Source organism: Bombina bombina, chromosome 3 (genome assembly GCF_027579735.1).
Source record: "Bombina bombina isolate aBomBom1 chromosome 3, aBomBom1.pri, whole genome shotgun sequence".
NCBI lineage: Eukaryota > Metazoa > Chordata > Amphibia > Anura > Bombinatoridae > Bombina > Bombina bombina.
Genome location: NC_069501.1, coordinates 1,144,241,921 through 1,144,262,023, shown reverse-complemented (window position 1 = coordinate 1,144,262,023; position 20,103 = coordinate 1,144,241,921). Strand labels below are relative to the sequence as shown.

At 35.8% G+C, this 20,103-nt stretch overlaps 1 protein-coding gene across 1 annotated transcript in view; it reads right to left on the bottom strand.

Annotated features, from left to right (window-relative positions):
- The window catches only part of CENPJ (centromere protein J), a 66,118-nt gene that overhangs the window by 40,540 nt on the left and 5,475 nt on the right, over positions 1–20,103 (bottom strand). Inside the window, exons 3-7 of the mRNA XM_053705578.1 lie at positions 15,153–15,419; positions 14,847–14,982; positions 13,305–13,410; positions 8,941–10,435; positions 620–749 (exon numbers count right to left, since the gene is read on the bottom strand). Of these exons, the coding sequence (XP_053561553.1) occupies positions 620–749; positions 8,941–10,435; positions 13,305–13,410; positions 14,847–14,982; positions 15,153–15,419 (2,134 nt within the window). The remainder of the gene's footprint in view (positions 1–619; positions 750–8,940; positions 10,436–13,304; positions 13,411–14,846; positions 14,983–15,152; positions 15,420–20,103) is intronic.

The window sequence follows — 20,103 nt, the reverse complement described above, 5'->3', positions numbered from 1 at the left end:
ATCCAGCATGATAGTGACTGAGCAGAAGAATGAAGGTTTTTTTTAAATGTTTTGAATTATTATATAGATGTTTATATATAAAATTACTTCCTAAAAAAATGGAATAAAAAGAAATATAAAATAATATATGCGCATTCTATTGTTATCTTAAATCACAACTAATAGAAGCACTATGACCTTACTTATATTTTATTTCAAGAGAAAGACAAAACAACATTGCTGAAAACCAAAATAAAAACGCAAACAAATAAGAGTCAAGTGACCAAGAAAATCTAAAATTTCAGTATCACAACTAGGAGTCAGCTTTTTATATAATTATTTTCCACAAAACAGAGCCAGGTATGCGTTGCTGTGTTGTGTTTTTGCGTTGTTGATCGTTGAGCCCATTACCAAAATCATTTGGCTCATACTTCTTGGCATTGCCCACATGCACATTTTGAACATTAGCCGCCCATTTGCTGCAAGTCAGTTGGACTTTTGTTTCAGCTCTCAGTTTGTTTTATAGGAGTTTTAATTTGCACTCTGCAGTTTCTATTGATTCCCATTTATTCATTTTGTACTAACAGAACACAATGGTAATTCCCACTGTGTATACATTATTTAAGAAGGCAAAACCTACTTTAGCTTTTCCAATGACTTCTCTTGATCTTCACGAAGTCTTGCTAACGTTGCATTCTCCATTTTAAATCTTTCAATTTCACTTTCCAGCTCAACTAGTTTTTCCCTCAGAAGCTGAGAACGTGCAACATCTGAAAAAAATAGAGTAATTTGTTTTATAAAATGTAATGAAAATACATGGACAAGGTATGTGAGAGTTTGCACAATAAGCCATTTGCAACACACATGAACTGTACACACAACTAAAATCATGATTATATAATATAATAAAGATTGGCAATCCAATATATTTTTCTCTATCCAGATTCTCTTTAGTCATCTGAAATCTTAAAGGGTCAGTCTACTACAGAATTTTTAATTATTTAAAAAGATAGATAATTAGCCATTCCCCAGTCTTGTGTAACCAAAACGTTTATATTAATATACTTTTTACCTCTGTCATTATCTTGTATCTAAGCCTCTGCATACTACCCCCTTATTTAAGTTCTTTTGATAGACATGCATTTTAGCCAATCTGTGCTGACTCCTAGGTAACTCCACGGGAGTGAGGACAATGTTTTATATATGGCACACATGAACTACACTGTCTTGCTGTGGACACTCAAAAATGCACTGAAATAAGAGGCGGCCTTCACAAGCTTAGAAATTAGCATATGAGCCTACCTAGGTTTAGCTTTCAACAAAGAATACCAACAAGAACAAAGCAAATTTGATGATAAAAGTAAATTGGAAAGTTTTTTAAAATTGCATGCCGTATCTGAATCATGATTTTAATTTTGACTAGACTGTCCCTTTAATAATCGCTGTGCAGTTATAAATGAGTGTTGTAAATCAGACACTAAAAAAATAAAACCAGCACCCAACTTCCCCAATTATTAAATACAGAAATGGAATTAAAAAACAAAACAAAAAAAAACAGAAACCAGTATGTGACAAGTTTCTTTATGTAGTCTGTTTATTAGACAGTGTTAAAAAATAATGGAAACATTTTGTATGTAGATATTTTGCATTGCAGTGCTATCTATGTGTGTGTGTTTGCTGTCCCTTTAATGATAAAGAGCAATATAAAACTACTTTATTTAAATTTGAAAATCTTTGAACCTGAAGCCAAGAGATTATTAGTAGAAAGAGTCTTTAAAATGTAAAAGTGCTTAGTTACATATTTTGACCCACTTGATGCACTCTTAATAAAACATATTTTACAGTTTTAAAGTTTTTAAATAATTGAGCAGCCGTGTGTTAGTAGTTTGCTTGCTAGTTTTAATAAACATTTAGTTAAAAAGCACCATTAAAAGGGATATGAAACACAAAGGTTTTATTTCATGAGTCACAAAGGGCAAGCAATTTTATACAACTTTCCAATTTACTTATTTTATCAAATGTGCTTTGTTCTCATAGTATTCCTTGCTGAAGGAGCACTACTAGTAGCTAGCTGAACACATAGGGTGAGCCAATAACAAGAGGCATATAAATATAAAGCCACCAATCAGCAGATAGCTTCCAGTAATGCATTGCTGCTCCACAGCCTACTTAGATATTCTTTTCAACATAGGATACCAAGATAATAAAGTACATTAAATAATATTATTAAACTGTACATTATCAAATTTTTCACAGTCTTTTTATAAACACACTCTGCTGCACCAGCTCCTACTGAGCATGTGCACAAGCTCACAGGGTATATGTATACTAGTCTGTGATTGGTTGATGTCTGTCACATGATACAGGGGGCCCAACTACTGCTTATTTGAAATGAAGTGTGTTATTACATTGTCTTTATATTATGCACTTGTTAAAGGGACACTGAACCCATTTTTTTTTTTCTTTCGTGATTCAGATAGAGCATGAAATTTTAAGCAACTTTCTAATTTACTCCTATTATCAAATTTTCTTCATTCTCTTGGTATTTTTATTTGAAATGCAAGAATGTACGTTTAGATGCCGGACCATTTTTGGTGAATAACCTGGGTTGTTCTTGCCGATTGGTGGATAAATTCATCCACCAATAAAAAAGTGCTGTCCAGAGTTCTAAACAAAAAAAAGCTTAGATGCATTCTTTTTCAAATAAAGATAGCAAGAGAACGAAGAAAAAACAAAATTTATGCTTACCTGATAAATTCCTTTCTCCTGTAGTGTGGTCAGTCCACGGGTCATCATTACTTCTGGGATATTAACTCCTCCCCAACAGGAAGTGCAAGAGGATTCACCCAGCAGAGCTGCTACACAGCTCCCCCCCTCTACGTCACACCCAGTCATTCGACCAAGAACCAACGAGAAAGGAGAAGCCAAAGGGTGCAGTGGTGACTGGAGTATAATTTAAAAATTTTTTAGACCTGCCATAAAAAACAGGGCGGGCCGTGGACTGACCACACTACAGGAGAAAGGAATTTATCAGGTAAGCATACATTTTGTTTTCTCCTGTTAAGTGTGGTCAGTCCACGGGTCATCATTACTTCTGGGATACCAATACCAAAGCTAAAGTACACGGATGACGGGAGGGACAGGCAGGCTCTTTATACGGAAGGAACCACTGCCTGAAGAACCTTTCTCCCAAAAACAGCCTCCGAAGAAGCAAAAGTGTCAAATTTGTAAAATTTGGAAAAAGTATGAAGAGAAGACCAAGTTGCAGCCTTGCAAATCTGTTCAACAGAAGCCTCATTCTTAAAGGCCCAAGTGGAAGCCACAGCTCTAGTAGAATGAGCTGTAATTCTTTCAGGAGGCTGCTGTCCAGCAGTCTCATAGGCTAACCGTATTATGCTACGAAGCCAAAAAGAGAGAGAGGTAGCCGAAGCTTTTTGACCTCTCCTCTGACCAGAATAAACGACAAACAGGGAAGACGTTTGTCGAAAATCCTTAGTTGCCTGTAGATAAAATTTCAGGGCACGGACTACATCTAGATTGTGTAGCAGACGTTCCTTCTTCGAAGAAGGATTAGGACACAAAGATGGAACAACAATCTCTTGATTGATATTCCTGTTAGTGACCACCTTAGGTAAGAACCCAGGTTTAGTACGCAGAACTACCTTGTCTGAATGAAAAATCAGATAAGGAGAATCACAATGTAAGGCAGATAACTCAGAGACTCTTCGAGCCGAGGAAATCGCCATTAAAAACAGAACTTTCCAAGATAACAGCTTGATATCAATGGAATGAAGGGGTTCAAACGGAACACCCTGTAAAACATTAAGAACTAAGTTCAAACTCCATGGTGGAGCAACAGTTTTAAACACAGGTTTGATCCTAGCTAAAGCCTGACAAAAAGCTTGAACGTCCGGAACTTCTGACAGACGTTTGTGTAAAAGAATGGACAGAGCTGAAATCTGTCCCTTTAAGGAACTAGCGGATAAACCCTTTTCTAAACCTTCTTGTAGAAAAGACAATATCCTAGGAATCCTAACCTTACTCCATGAGTAACTCTTGGATTCGCACCAATATAAGTATTTACGCCATATTTTATGGTAAATCTTTCTGGTAACAGGCTTCCTAGCCTGTATTAAGGTATCAATAACTGACTCAGAAAAACCACGTTTTGATAAAATCAAGCGTTCAATTTCCAAGCAGTCAGCTTCAGAGAAATTAGATTTTGATGTTTGAAGGGACCCTGGATCAGAAGGTCCTGTTTCAGAGGTAGAGACCAAGATGGACAGGATGACATGTCCACTAGATCTGCATACCAAGTCCTGCGTGGCCATGCAGGCGCTATTAGAATCACTGATGCTCTCTCCTGTTTGATTCTGGCAATCAATCGAGGAAGCATCGGGAAGGGTGGAAACACATAAGCCATCCCGAAGGTCCAAGGTGCTGTCAAAGCATCTATCAGAACCGCTCCCGGATCCCTGGATCTGGACCCGTAACGAGGAAGCTTGGCGTTCTGTCGAGACGCCATGAGATCTATCTCTGGTTTGCCCCAACGTCGAAGTATTTGGGCAAAGACCTCCGGATGAAGTTCCCACTCCCCCGGATGAAAAGTCTGACGACTTAGGAAATCCGCCTCCCAGTTCTCCACTCCCGGGATGTGGATTGCTGACAGGTGGCAAGAGTGAGACTCTGCCCAGCGAATTATCTTTGATACTTCCATCATTGCTAGGGAGCTTCTTGTCCCTCCCTGATGGTTGATGTAAGCTACAGTCGTGATGTTGTCCGACTGAAACCTGATGAACCCCCGAGTTGTTAACTGGGGCCAAGCCAGAAGGGCATTGAGAACTACTCTCAATTCCAGAATGTTTATTGGCAGGAGACTCTCCTCCTGATTCCATTGTCCCTGAGCCTTCAGAGAATTCCAGACAGCGCCCCAACCTAGTAGGCTGGCGTCTGTTGTTACAATTGTCCAGTCTGGCCTGCTGAATGGCATCCCCCTGGACAGATGTGGCCGAGAAAGCCACCATAGAAGAGAATTTCTGGTCTCTTGATCCAGATTCAGAGTAGGGGACAAGTCTGAGTAATCCCCATTCCACTGACTTAGCATGCACAATTGCAGCGGTCTGAGATGTAGGCGTGCAAAGGGTACTATGTCCATTGCCGCTACCATTAAGCCGATCACCTCCATGCATTGAGCTACTGACGGGTGTTGAATGGAATGAAGGACACGGCATGCATTTTGAAGCTTTGTTAACCTGTCTTCTGTCAGGTAAATCTTCATTTCTACAGAATCTATAAGAGTCCCCAAGAAGGGAACTCTTGTGAGTGAAAGAGAGAACTCTTCTTTTCGTTCACCTTCCATCCATGCGACCTTAGAAATGCCAGTACTAACTCTGTATGAGACTTGGCAGTTTGAAAGCTTGAAGCTTGTATCAGAATGTCGTCTAGGTACGGAGCTACCGAAATTCCTCGCGGTCTTAGTACCGCCAGAAGAGCACCCAGAACCTTCGTGAAGATTCTTGGAGCCGTAGCCAATCCGAATGGAAGAGCTACAAACTGGTAATGCCTGTCTAGGAAGGCAAACCTTAGATACCGGTAATGATCTTTGTGAATCGGTATGTGAAGGTAAGCATCCTTTAAATCCACTGTGGTCATGTACTGACCCTTTTGGATCATGGGTAAGATTGTCCGAATAGTTTCCATTTTGAACGATGGAACTCTTAGGAATTTGTTTAGGATCTTTAAATCCAAGATTGGCCTGAAAGTTCCCTCTTTTTTGGGAACCACAAACAGATTTGAGTAAAACCCTTGTCCTTGTTCCGACCGCGGAACCGGATGGATCACTCCCATTAGTAAAAGATCTTGTACACAGCGTAGAAACGCCTCTTTCTTTATTTGGTTTGTTGACAACCTTGACAGATGAAATCTCCCTTTTGGGGGAGAGGATTTGAAGTCCAGAAGGTATCCCTGAGATATGATCTCTAACGCCCAGGGATCCTGGACATCTCTTGCCCAAGCCTGGGCGAAGAGAGAAAGTCTGCCCCCCACTAGATCCGTTCCCGGATCGGGGGCCCTCAATTCATGCTGTCTTAGGGGCAGCAGCAGGTTTCCTGGCCTGCTTGCCCTTGTTCCAGGACTGGTTAGGTCTCCAGCCTTGTCTATAGCGAGCAACAGCTCCTTCCTGTTTTGGTGCAGAGGAAGTTGATGCTGCTCCTGCTTTGAAATTACGAAAGGAACGAAAATTAGACTGTCTAGCCTTAGGTTTGGCTCTGTCTTGAGGCAGGGCATGGCCTTTACCTCCTGTAATGTCAGCGATAATTTCTTTCAACCCGGGCCCGAATAAGGTCTGCCCTTTGAAAGGAATATTAAGCAATTTAGATTTAGAAGTAACATCAGCTGACCAGGATTTTAGCCACAGTGCTCTGCGCGCCTGAATGGCGAATCCGGAATTCTTAGCCGTAAGTTTAGTTAAATGTACTACGGCATCCGAAATAAATGAGTTAGCTAACTTAAGAGCTTTAAGCTTGTGTGTAATCTCATCTAATGGAGCTGATTCAAGTGTCTCTTCCAGAGACTCAAACCAAAATGCTGCTGCAGCCGTGACAGGCGCAATGCATGCAAGAGGTTGCAATATAAAACCTTGTTGAACAAACATTTTCTTAAGGTAACCCTGTAACTTTTTATCCATTGGATCTGAAAAGGCACAGCTATCCTCCACCGGGATAGTGGTACGCTTAGCTAAAGTAGAAACTGCTCCCTCCACCTTAGGGACCGTTTGCCATAAGTCCCGTGTGGTGGCGTCTATTGGAAACATCTTTCTAAATATTGGAGGGGGTGAGAACGGCACACCGGGTCTATCCCACTCCTTAGTAACAATTTCAGTAAGTCTCTTAGGTATAGGAAAAACGTCAGTACTCGACGGTACCGCAAAATATTTATCCAACCTACACAATTTCTCTGGTATTGCAACTGTGTTACAATCATTCAGAGCCGCTAACACCTCCCCTAGTAATACACGGAGGTTTTCCAGCTTAAATTTAAAATTTGAAATATCTGAATCCAGTCTGTTTGGATCAGAACCGTCACCAGAATGCAGAGAGCTCTCCGTCCTCATGTTCTGCAAATTGTGACGCAGTGTCTGACATGGCCCTAATATTATCAGCGCACTCTGTTCTCACCCCAGAGTGATCACGCTTACCTCTTAGTTCTGGTAATTTAGCCAAAACTTCAGTCATAACAGTAGCCATATCCTGTAATGTGATTTGTAATGGCCGCCCAGATGTACTCGGCGCTACAATATCACGCACCTCTCGAGCGGGAGATGCAGGTACTGACACGTGAGGCGAGTTAGTCGGCATAACTCTCCCCTCGTTGTTTGGTGAAATATGTTCAATTTGTACAGATTGACTTTTATTTAAAGTAGCATCAATACAGTTAGTACATAAATTTCTATTGGGCTCCACTTTGGCTTTAGCACATATAGCACAGATATCTTCCTCTGAATCAGACATGTTTAACACACTAGCAATAAACTAGCAATTTGGAAATACTTTTCAAGTAATTTACTATAATATGAAAACGTACTGTGCCTATAAGAAGCACAGAAAAAGTTATGACAGTTGAAAATTGATAAACTGAAAAGTTATAGCATCAAATCTTTGTAAAAAACACACTTTTAGCAAAGGATTGCTCCCATTAGCAAAGGATAACTAACCCTGATAGCAGAAAAAAAATACAGAAAAAAACGTTTTTTATCACAGTCAACTACAATCTCACAGCTCTGCTGTGAGTGATTACCTCCCTCAAAACAAGTTTTGAAGACCCCTGAGTTCTGTAGAGATGAACCGGATCATGCAGGGAAGACAGTAAACCTCTGACTGAATTTTTTGATGCGTAGCAAAAGCGCCAAAAAAGGCCCCTCCCCCTCATACACAACAGTGAGAGAGATCAGTAAACTGTCATAAATTAAATAAAAACGACTGCCAAGTGGAAAAAATAGTGCCCAAAACATTTTTTCACCCAGTACCTCAGAAAATTAAACGATTTTACATGCCAGCAAAAAACGTTTAACATAAATAAATTAAGTGTTATTACAAAGCCTGTTGCTAGTCCCTGCAAATAGGCTAAAGTCTTATGCATACAGTATAATTCCAGTGAAGTGCCATTCCCCAGAATACTGAATTGTAAAATATACATACATGACAGCCTGATACCAGTTGCTGCTACTGCATTTAAGGCTGAGTTTACATTATATCGGTATGGCAGAATTTTCTCATCAATTCCATTGTCAGAAAATAATAAGCTGCTACATACCTCTTGCAGATTAATCTGCCCGCTGTCCCCTGATCTGAAGTTTACCTCTCCTCAGATGGCCGAGAAACAGCATTATGATCTTAACTACGCCGGCTAAAATCATAGAAAAACTCAGGTAGATTCTTCTTCAAATTCTACCAGAGAAGGAATAACACACTCCGGTGCTATTATAAAATAACAAACTTTTGATTGAAGGTATAAAACTAAGTATAATCACCACAGTCCTCTCACACATCCTATCTATTCGTTGGGTGCAAGAGAATGACTGGGTGTGACGTAGAGGGGGGGGAGCTGTGTAGCAGCTCTGCTGGGTGAATCCTCTTGCACTTCCTGTTGGGGAGGAGTTAATATCCCAGAAGTAATGATGACCCGTGGACTGACCACACTTAACAGGAGAAATTGATAATAGGATTAAATTAGAAAGTTGCTTAAAATTGCATGCTCTATCTGAATCACAAAAGAAAAAAATTGGGTTCAGTGTCCCTTTAATTATGCAGTTCTACTGTATTTTGTGGTCCTTTAAGTGTTCCTTTATCTTCGTGTGTAATATGTACCAATGCCATATTCTGTGTTTGCAGCCTACATTTTTGGTTCTCTCCATAGCAATATATTAGCATACACACAAGATTTAGACAGAGCATGTGATCTTACCCGGATCATCTTGCACTGGTACTGATTTGTTTGCCAACTGGGGCTCAGGTTTCTGTTTGGGTTTCAGAGAAGGGAATAGTTTCATCATAAGATCGGAAGCAGGAGGAGAGCTTGGTTTAACAGATACACTTAGAAGTTCATCCGTTTTTTTGGAAGCCACCTTCCTTGTTATGGTTTTGTCTGGCACAGACACTGGACTAGTATAGTCAGATGGAATAAATTCTTTTAAAGCACCATTTTGTTTATTTTCAGAAAACTCAACTTGATTTCTTATATCACCAAGGTCATCCCAAGTCTTTTCATCATCAAATTCATCTTCACTAGTATTTGAGAATGATAAATTATGGTTCTCTTTTACTAAGATTTCTTTACTTTCTACCACAGTAGACTCATTGGTACAACTCTCTCCATCTGATAGGTCCAGATCAAAGTCTCTGCTCCTATCCACATTCAGATTTTTAGAAGGTTTTTTACAGTCTTCAGACACAAGGTCATCTTCACGATTATCTAAATCTGTGTTAATGCTTGTTACTGTAACATTATGTTCATCTTCAGATTCTGACGAGTCCTCTTCACTTGTAACCAGTTCAGTAAGTTTTGATTTTTTCCCATCAATGACAATGGATTGAGGTTTTTCATAAATATCTTTTTCATATTGCTTCTCAAAAGAGATGGAAGAACCAACTCCCATCTCTTTTTGCCAACTCTTATTCTGCTTTTTAACATTTACGTCTCCGTCACCAACTATTTTTGTTTGTGACGCCATTTTAACAGGTGTAGAAGACAACCGACCATGACCATTAGCAACTTGATAATCTTGATTGAGTAGTTTCTGTATAAATGAAGAGTTACTAGAAAACGATATATCCTCAGCTGCCTGTTCAAGAAGAAGAAACTCATCCAACTCAAAATGTTCTAATTGTTTTTCTTTTTCCCAATGTATTTGCCGTTTCTGAAATGAGGCTTCAAAAGATAACTCTGTGAATTGGTTTACAGCATTTGGGCTAGCCTTAATGTTACTGCCTGAAGACCCATTTTGTTTTCCAGTTCTTTTTTTCAAAAGTTGACTTGCTTCACTTGGAATTACATTTTCTTTGTTTGTTTCTAAAAGTTTGTCCTCTGTTACACTACTTTTAACATTACCAGCTGGCTTATTATCCATTTGTCTTAGCATTGTTGCAGAGCTGATGTTTTTTGTGTTGTGGTTTTTAAATACCAGTTTTTTTTTATTTGGTAATTGAGGTTCTATTTTTTCTTTGCTATTTGGAATAGACTTTTTAGATATTACATTTTCAACATTTTGTTCTTTGACAACAGGTGCAATTTTTCTCTGGATTTGTGTCTTCTCTATTTTCGCAGTATTTAAGACCTCAGGCTTGGAGTTGCACTCTTTTGTTATAGTAAATGTCTTTCCATTCCTAAATCTTGCAAGTCCTTCTCCTCTTCTCAGAAATGGTTGTTTAACCACATGTTTATGCTTAGTCTGTTCACTGGCCTAGAAGAAAGAAAAACCAGCACAATGTTAACACTACAATATTGTTGGTGATATTTCCTAGAGAAAGTAACAGTTTGTGATAGCCTTGAGCTCTATTTTTTAGGCATTACAGTTTCATTAATGGGCTATAAAACACCTTGCAAGATTTATGTTGTCTTGCAACAGAATATTCAATCAACAGTGAAAACTTTATACAGGGTTAGGCTTTTAAAGGCCACAGTGTGCACTTCCAATTATTGGAAAACTTACAAATTTCTCAGTTGAATTACAGGGAAAGGCAAAATAATGTTTTGTTTTAAACTATGCACAGTTAAACATTTTATATGCAAATCTCAAGGTGTTTTATACGCCTCTAAGCTCATAACTGAATTCCTTGTAAAATGTTTAACAATACTTAAAAAGGGACAGTCTAGTCAAACTTTCATGATTCAGATAAGGCAGGCAATTTTATTAAACTTTCCAATTTATTTTTATCATCAAATTTGATTTGTTCTCTTGGTATTCTTTGTTGAAAACTAAACCTAGGTAGGCTCATATGCTAATTTTTATGCCCTTGAAGGCTGCCTCTTATCTCAGTGCATATTGACAGTTTTTCACAATTTTTCTTTCATGATTTAGGTAGAACATACAATTTAAAAAAAATTTCCAGTTTACTTTCTATTATCAAATTTGCGTCATTCTCTTAGTATCATTTGTTGAAGGAGCAGCAATGTACTACTAGTTTCTAACTGAACACATGGGTGAACCAATGACAATCAGTATATATATATATATATATATATATATATATATATGCAGCCACCAATCAGCAGCTAAAACCTAGGTTATTTGATGTTCCTGAGCTTTTCTTGATAAACCTTTCAGCAAAGGATAACAAGAGAAGGAAACAAATTAAATAATAAAAGTAAATTGGAAAGTTGTTTAAAATTGTATGACCTGTCTGAATAATGAATGTCTAATTATGACTTTGTCCCTTTAAGTATTTTCTCTTAAAATGCTGTAAAGCTGCTAATGCAACTACACTGAAAATAAATAAATCTGGGTTTGTCCACGTAGGTAAGAGCTGTATGATTAATTTGCAAAACTAATAAGGAGTATAAAAACTTTATAATAAATGAGTTATTTATGTGTTATACTAAGTTTACAAAAACAGCTAAATCTTCCTCATCAATCAGTGTACTGGAGACCAACAACAGACTACTAAACTAGACCAACAACAGACTACTAAACTAGACCAACAACAGACTACTAAACTAGACCAACAACAGACTACTAAACTAGACCAACAACAGACTACTAAACTAGACCAACAACAGACTACTAATTAGATGGTCTAAAATATACACACAATTTAGTAAACTCTGCTGAAGCAACTGCGGCGTTCTAGGACCCCTTGAACGTAAATGGTGGCCCAAAAAGAAGGCCTTTCTATGATGTTGTTTGCAAGGAAAGTAATGTAGCATTTTTTTTGCAAATTGCCATTAGTTCATTTAGTCTATTTACATTCAATTTACATCTAGACCAAATATTTATAAATAGTGTGAAACAGTGGATACCTAGAAACTGGAAGAGCTCACATATACCCACACTCACATAATGGAAGGACAGATAGTGATATCATATGAGATAATGTATTGGCTCTCTCATGTTTAACCATAGACACAATAACGTTTTTGTGGGAGGATTACACCACAATAAACTACAATAGGTGAAGGAGGTTCAGCATCAGGTGTGGGAATAATAAAGTAAAGATCCAAAGTTTATTGATGAATGGCAAAAGCACTTAAGGTCCACACTGCTATGTACACACAGTGGATGAAAACCAACGCATTTCCTGCCTCACAGGCACTTCATCAGATCCCTGATTTATCTTTATTATTACCACGCTTGACATTGAGCCTTCATCTAATATTGTGGATTAATTTGTGTGGAGGTGGTGTTTGGGAGATGCTACAGAGCGCGGAAGGCTTACTATTAGTTCCCCTATTGGTACCTGAAAATTGAATTCTACAGAGTGGGGCCAGATCGACACTCACGGAGAGAGCACTAGGTGACTTGGCTCCAGACTTTAGTTTGGGACTTCTGGTAATATTAGAAACTTTTTTCCAGCATTAGGGACATTTTGATTAACTGATTTATAGATGGACAGTTAGTGACTTTATTGTTATACCTACATGCAATCTTACCGTTAATTATTTGTACCAAGTTACTGACCAATACAAATACTGCACACAAATATACTTGGATTGGACTTTGATTTTAATGAGCAGTTACTTCCAATAAAAACTAAGTTTATAGGCCAAAACCTGGTTCATATAGGATCGTGGTGAGATGTAGAAAATCCTTTGAGGCCAACTACAGTGTCCCTTCTGCTTTTTATATACAGTAATCAATATAAAAAAACTTAATATGGAAATTTACCATGATTTTATTAATTACACATTGGGGCATATTTATCAAGCGCCGTACTAAAGACCGCTGCTCCATAACCTGTCCGCATGTTCTGAGGCGGCGGATAGAAATCAACCCAATCGGGTTGATTGCCACCCCCCCCCCCCGCTGCTAGCAGCAGATTGGCCGCGAATCTGCAGGGGGCAGCATTGCACCAGCAGTTCACAAGAACTGCTGGTGCAATGATAAATACCGACAGCGTATGCTGTCGGTATTTATCAATGTGCAGCGGACATGATCCGCTATATTGGATCATGTCGGCTCGCACCATAGTAAATAGGCCCCATTGTCTTAATGATGTTCTGTATCTCAATGAATTCATATACAGTATGTGTTTGTTCTTTTGTTCTGTTAAAATGAAAAAGTTAAAATGTTCTTTTTTTTTAAATAAAATATTTCACAAGTTATTTATTAATACCTGTTGCTGATCATTTTGTTTAAGTCTCTGTTCTTCCAGTCTCATCTGTTCCTCCAAAAGTTCTTCAAAGGATTTCTTTCTTTCCTTCATTCCCGATAAAATTGGCCTTCATAACAAAACAATGCAATCTTCGTAAAAGGTTCAGATCATATGCAGGTATTGTAAAGCAGAAGAGTAACAAGACTCAATTGTTTACTTTTGACATGCAAGCCGCTTCTTTTCTGAATGATTTTTGTCAAAATTTAAAAACATTGTCTTAGAAGATAAATATCTTCTTACATCTTTACAAAGAACAACACTTGGGAGGGATTTTTCCCCTTTCACTCTGGGGACAGTGACTAGGGTATACAAGGGTCACAGTAAGCATTTCATATTATATTTATGTATAGTTAGTTATGCCACACAGTCGTTTATATGGTTTGTTGGAGAGCCAAGCAAGTTAAGTTTCAAGCTAGAAGTAAATGTTACAGGTTGTGGTTTCAGTAATTTATCAATCTGTTACTCTGGAATATATAAAATGCTGTCATCTTTTAGATTAGTGCTTTTAAACTTAGATTTTAAATCATTACTGATATTGTCTTTCTAAAGGGACATTCCAGTCAAAACTGAAATGCACTTAGATTAATTACATTTTTGGATAGATAAATATTTACAAATATTCTCAAAAAAATGCTTCTAGTAACAGTTATCATTGTTTTAGTGCATTCTTCTCTGCATGTGAAAAATCACTCAGGGCACAAGCATTTTAAATAATGCAGCTGCTCAAAGAGCCAGTGTTGGCGTGTATGTCAGCAATGATGCAAATTGAATTATCTAATGATACAAACACCTTAGACTTCCTAATGAAGTGCAGTGTTTAAAATGCTCATGCATGGAGCATACTTAAGTACACTCAACAACTAGAACTTTTACTAGAAGCATTTTTGCTAATACATGTATAGTATAAAAATGCTTCTATTCAAAATGGAAATGCACATGTGTACATCCAAATTTTGGATGGTCTATCCTTTAACAGGGACAAATACTCATACGCTAAATAACTTGAAAGTGTTGCAGTATAACTGTAAAAAAGTGTTAAAAAGGGACAGTAAAGTCCAATTTAAACTTTCATGATTCAGATAGGGCATGTCATTTTAAACAACTTTTCCCATTTACTTTTATCATCAAATTTGCTTTGTTCTCTTGGCATTATTAGTTAAAAGCTAAACCTAGGTAGGCTCATATGCTAATTTCTAAGCCCTTGAAAGCAGCCTCTTATCTGAATGAAATTGAAAGTTTTTCACAGCTAGAGGGGGTAAGTTCATGTGTGCCATATAGATAATGTAATAATGTATAAAACGTATATTAGTATAAGTGTTGGTCATGCAAAACAGGGAAATGGTGAATTAAAAGGATTATCTATCTTTTTAAACAATAACATTTTTGGCGTTTACTTTCCCTTTAAGTGTTCAAATAAGGGTATCTTGGTATTTAATCTACAAATATAAGCAGATTTACAATATTAATTTCCTTTAAAGAGTTGAAATCAGTATAAGACTTTACCTTTCTTCTGTGTCACAAGTTTCTATAGAATTACCAGTTGGTAAACTGCTATTTTCATCTTCCTGTGAAGATTTTAAAGAATCTTCATAGTGAGTGGATTCTTCCGTTTTATCATTGTCACACACATAATTCCCAGCTACAATAAAGAAAATATAGAACAATTATTGTATAGAAAGCTAAAGAATAACGTTACACATTTCATATTGATTTATTACATATGAGTAAATTTCAAAGCTAGAAAATAATTAAGTTTAACAAATCTAAAATCAACTAAATACCTAACCCTGACCCCTCTATGTTACTTACCATCACCCCCAGGAGAGGGCCCATCACGTTCAGGATTATTCCGTTTTTCAGCAGCATCGGTATAGAACTCTTGAACACATGCAGAAGGACGATCGTTAGGTCTTGCTTGTATGCTTTGTTCAGTTTGGGAGCATAACATGGAGGAATTGTTCTGGTCGTGTAAGTGTTCTACAGGGCTATTTTTACCAAATGGTGAATCGATGTACAGATTGGTTTTAGGAGATGTAGAACGGTTTAGTCCAACTGGCTGATTTTGCTGATCAAGCTCTGAAAAGAAGAAAAAAAAAAAAAAAGGAGAAGAAGATCTGCCAACTTATGTGTGTTGTAAGGGGACATTTAAAATGGACATTGGTTGTATTTTTGGAACAGAATAAAAAATCATGTATTTCATACAAAAATGTTTGTTTGTTTTTTGTCTGCTTAAAATACACTACTTTTTTCTAAATGATCAGAATACAATCAAGCAACAGAAAAAAATAAGTTCATATGCATTGAAAGTGTCAGATCATTATGTCCGGATACTTCTTCGCATGCCCTCATTGATCGAAATCTATACAAAATGGCAAGCGGAGCATCAGAAATCCTAATTAAAATCTGACATCTGATACCATGGTTTTGAATACACAATAAACACATTATTAATGCATATATACACACAAACATACTTTATATACACATACACATACTTTATATACGCATACACATATATACACACACACTTTATATACGCATACACATATATACACACACACACACACACTTTATATACGCATACACACAAACATACTTTATATACGCATACACATATACACACACACATACTTTATATACGCATACACATATATACACACACACATACTTTATATACGCATACACACAAACATACTTTATATACGCATACACATATACACACAAACATACTTTATATACGCATACACATATACACACACACACTTTATATACGCATACACATATACACACAAACATACTTTATATACGCATACACATATACACACAAACATACTTTATATACATATACACATACACACAAACATACTTTATATACGCATACACATATACACACACACACACATACTTTATATACGCATACACATATATACACACACATACTTTATATACGCATACACATATACACACAAACATACTTTATATACGCATACACATATACACAAACATACTTTATATACGCATACACACACACACATACTTTATATACGCATACACATATACACACACATACTTTATATACGCATACACACAAACATACTTTATATACGCATACACATATACACACACACACACACATACTTTATATACGCATACACACAAACATACTTTATATACGCATACGCATATACACACAAACTTTATATACGCATACACATATATACACACACACACATACTTTATATACGCATACACATATACACACAAACATACTTTATATACACATACTTTATATACGCATACACATATACACACAAACATACTTTATATACGCATACTTTATATACGCATACACATATACACACACATACTTTATATACGCATACACATATACACACACATACTTTATATACGCATACACATATACACACACATACTTTATATACGCATACACATATATACACACACATACTTTATATACACATACACACAAACATACTTTATATACGCATACACATATACACACATACTTTATATACGCATACACATATACACACATACTTTATATACGCATACACACAAACATACTTTATATACGCATACACATATACACACAAACACACACACATACTTTATATACGCATACACATATATACACACACACACTTTATATACGCATACACATATACACACAAACATACTTTATATACACATACTTTATATACGCATACACATATACACACACATACTTTATATACGCATACACATATACACACAAACATACTTTATATACGCATACTTTATATACGCATACACATATACACACAAACATACTTTATATACGCATACACATATACACATAAACATACTTTATATACGCATACACATATACACACACATACTTTATATACGCATACACATATATACACACACATACTTTATATACACATACACACAAACATACTTTATATACGCATACACATATATACACACACATACTTTATATACACATACACACAAACATACTTTATATACGCATACACATATACACACAAACATACTTTATATACACATACTTTATATACGCATACACATACTTTATATACGCATACACATACTTTATATACGCATACACATACTTTATATACGCATACACATACTTTATATACGCATACACATATACACACACAAACATACTTTATATACGCATACACATATACACACACAAACATACTTTATATACGCATACACATATACACACAAACATACTTTATATACACATACTTTATATACGCATACACATACTTTATATACGCATACACATACTTTATATACGCATACACATATATACACACAAACATACTTTATATACGCATACACATATACACACAAACATACTTTATATACGCATACACATATACACACACATACTTTATATACGCATACACATATATACACACACATACTTTATATACACATACACACAAACATACTTTATATACGCATACACATATACACACAAACATACTTTATATACACATACTTTATATACGCATACACATATACACACAAACATACTTTATATACGCATACACATATACACACACACATACTTTATATACACATACACATATACACACACACATACTTTATATACGCATACACATATACACACAAACATACTTTATATACACATACACATATACACACACATATATACACACACACATACTTTATATACACATACACACAAACATACTTTATATACGCATACACATATACACACACACATACTTTATATACGCATACACATACTTTATATACGCATACACATATATACACACATACACACACACACATACTTTATATACGCATACACATATACACACACACACGTACTTTATATACGCATACACACAAACATACTTTATATACGCATACACATATACACACAAACACACACACATACTTTATATACGCATACACATATATACACACACACATACTTTATATACGCATACACATATACACACACACACGTACTTTATATACGCATACACACAAACATACTTTATATACGCATACACATATACACACAAACACACACACATACTTTATATACGCATACACATATATACACACACACATACTTTATATACGCATACACATATATACACACACACATACTTTATATACGCATACACATATACACACACACACATACTTTATATACGCATACACATATATACACACACACATACTTTATATACGCATACACATATATACACACAAACATACTTTATATACGCATACACATATACACACACACATACTTTATATACGCATACACATATACACAAACATACATACACACACACACTTTATATACACATACACATATATACACACACACACACATATATACACACACACACAAACATACTTTATATACGCATACACATATATATATATATATACACACACACACATACTTTATATACGCATACACATATACACACAAACATACTTTATATACGCATACACATATATACACACAAACATACTTTATATACGCATACACATATACACACACATACTTTATATACGCATACACATATATACACACACACACATACTTTATATACGCATACACATATACACACACATACTTTATATACGCATACACATATATACTTTATATACGCATACACATATACACACAAACATACTTTATATACGCATACACATATACACACAAACATACTTTATATATGCATACACATATACACAAACATACTTTATATACGCATACACATATACACACACACACACTTTATATACGCATACACATATACACACACACATACACACAAACATACTTTATATACGCATACACATATACACACACACACACACATACTTTATATACGCATACACACAAACATACTTTATATACGCATACGCATATACACACAAACTTTATATACGCATACACATATATACACACACACATACTTTATATACGCATACACATATACACACAAACATACTTTATATACACATACTTTATATACGCATACTTTATATACGCATACACATATACACACACATACTTTATATACGCATACACATATACACACACATACTTTATATACGCATACACATATACACACACATACTTTATATACGCATACACATATATACACACACATACTTTATATACACATACACACAAACATACTTTATATACGCATACACATATACACACATACTTTATATACGCATACACACAAACATACTTTATATACGCATACACATATACACACAAACACACACACATACTTTATATACGCATACACATATATACACACACATATACTTTATATACACATACTTTATATACGCATACACATATACACACACATACTTTATATACGCATACACATATACACACAAACATACTTTATATACGCATACTTTATATACGCATACACATATACACACAAACATACTTTATATACGCATACACATATACACATAAACATACTTTATATACGCATACACATATACACACACATACTTTATATACGCATACACATATATACACACACATACTTTATATACACATACACACAAACATACTTTATATACGCATACACATATATACTTTATATACACATACACACAAACATACTTTATATACGCATACACATATATACACACACATACTTTATATACACATACACACAAACATACTTTATAT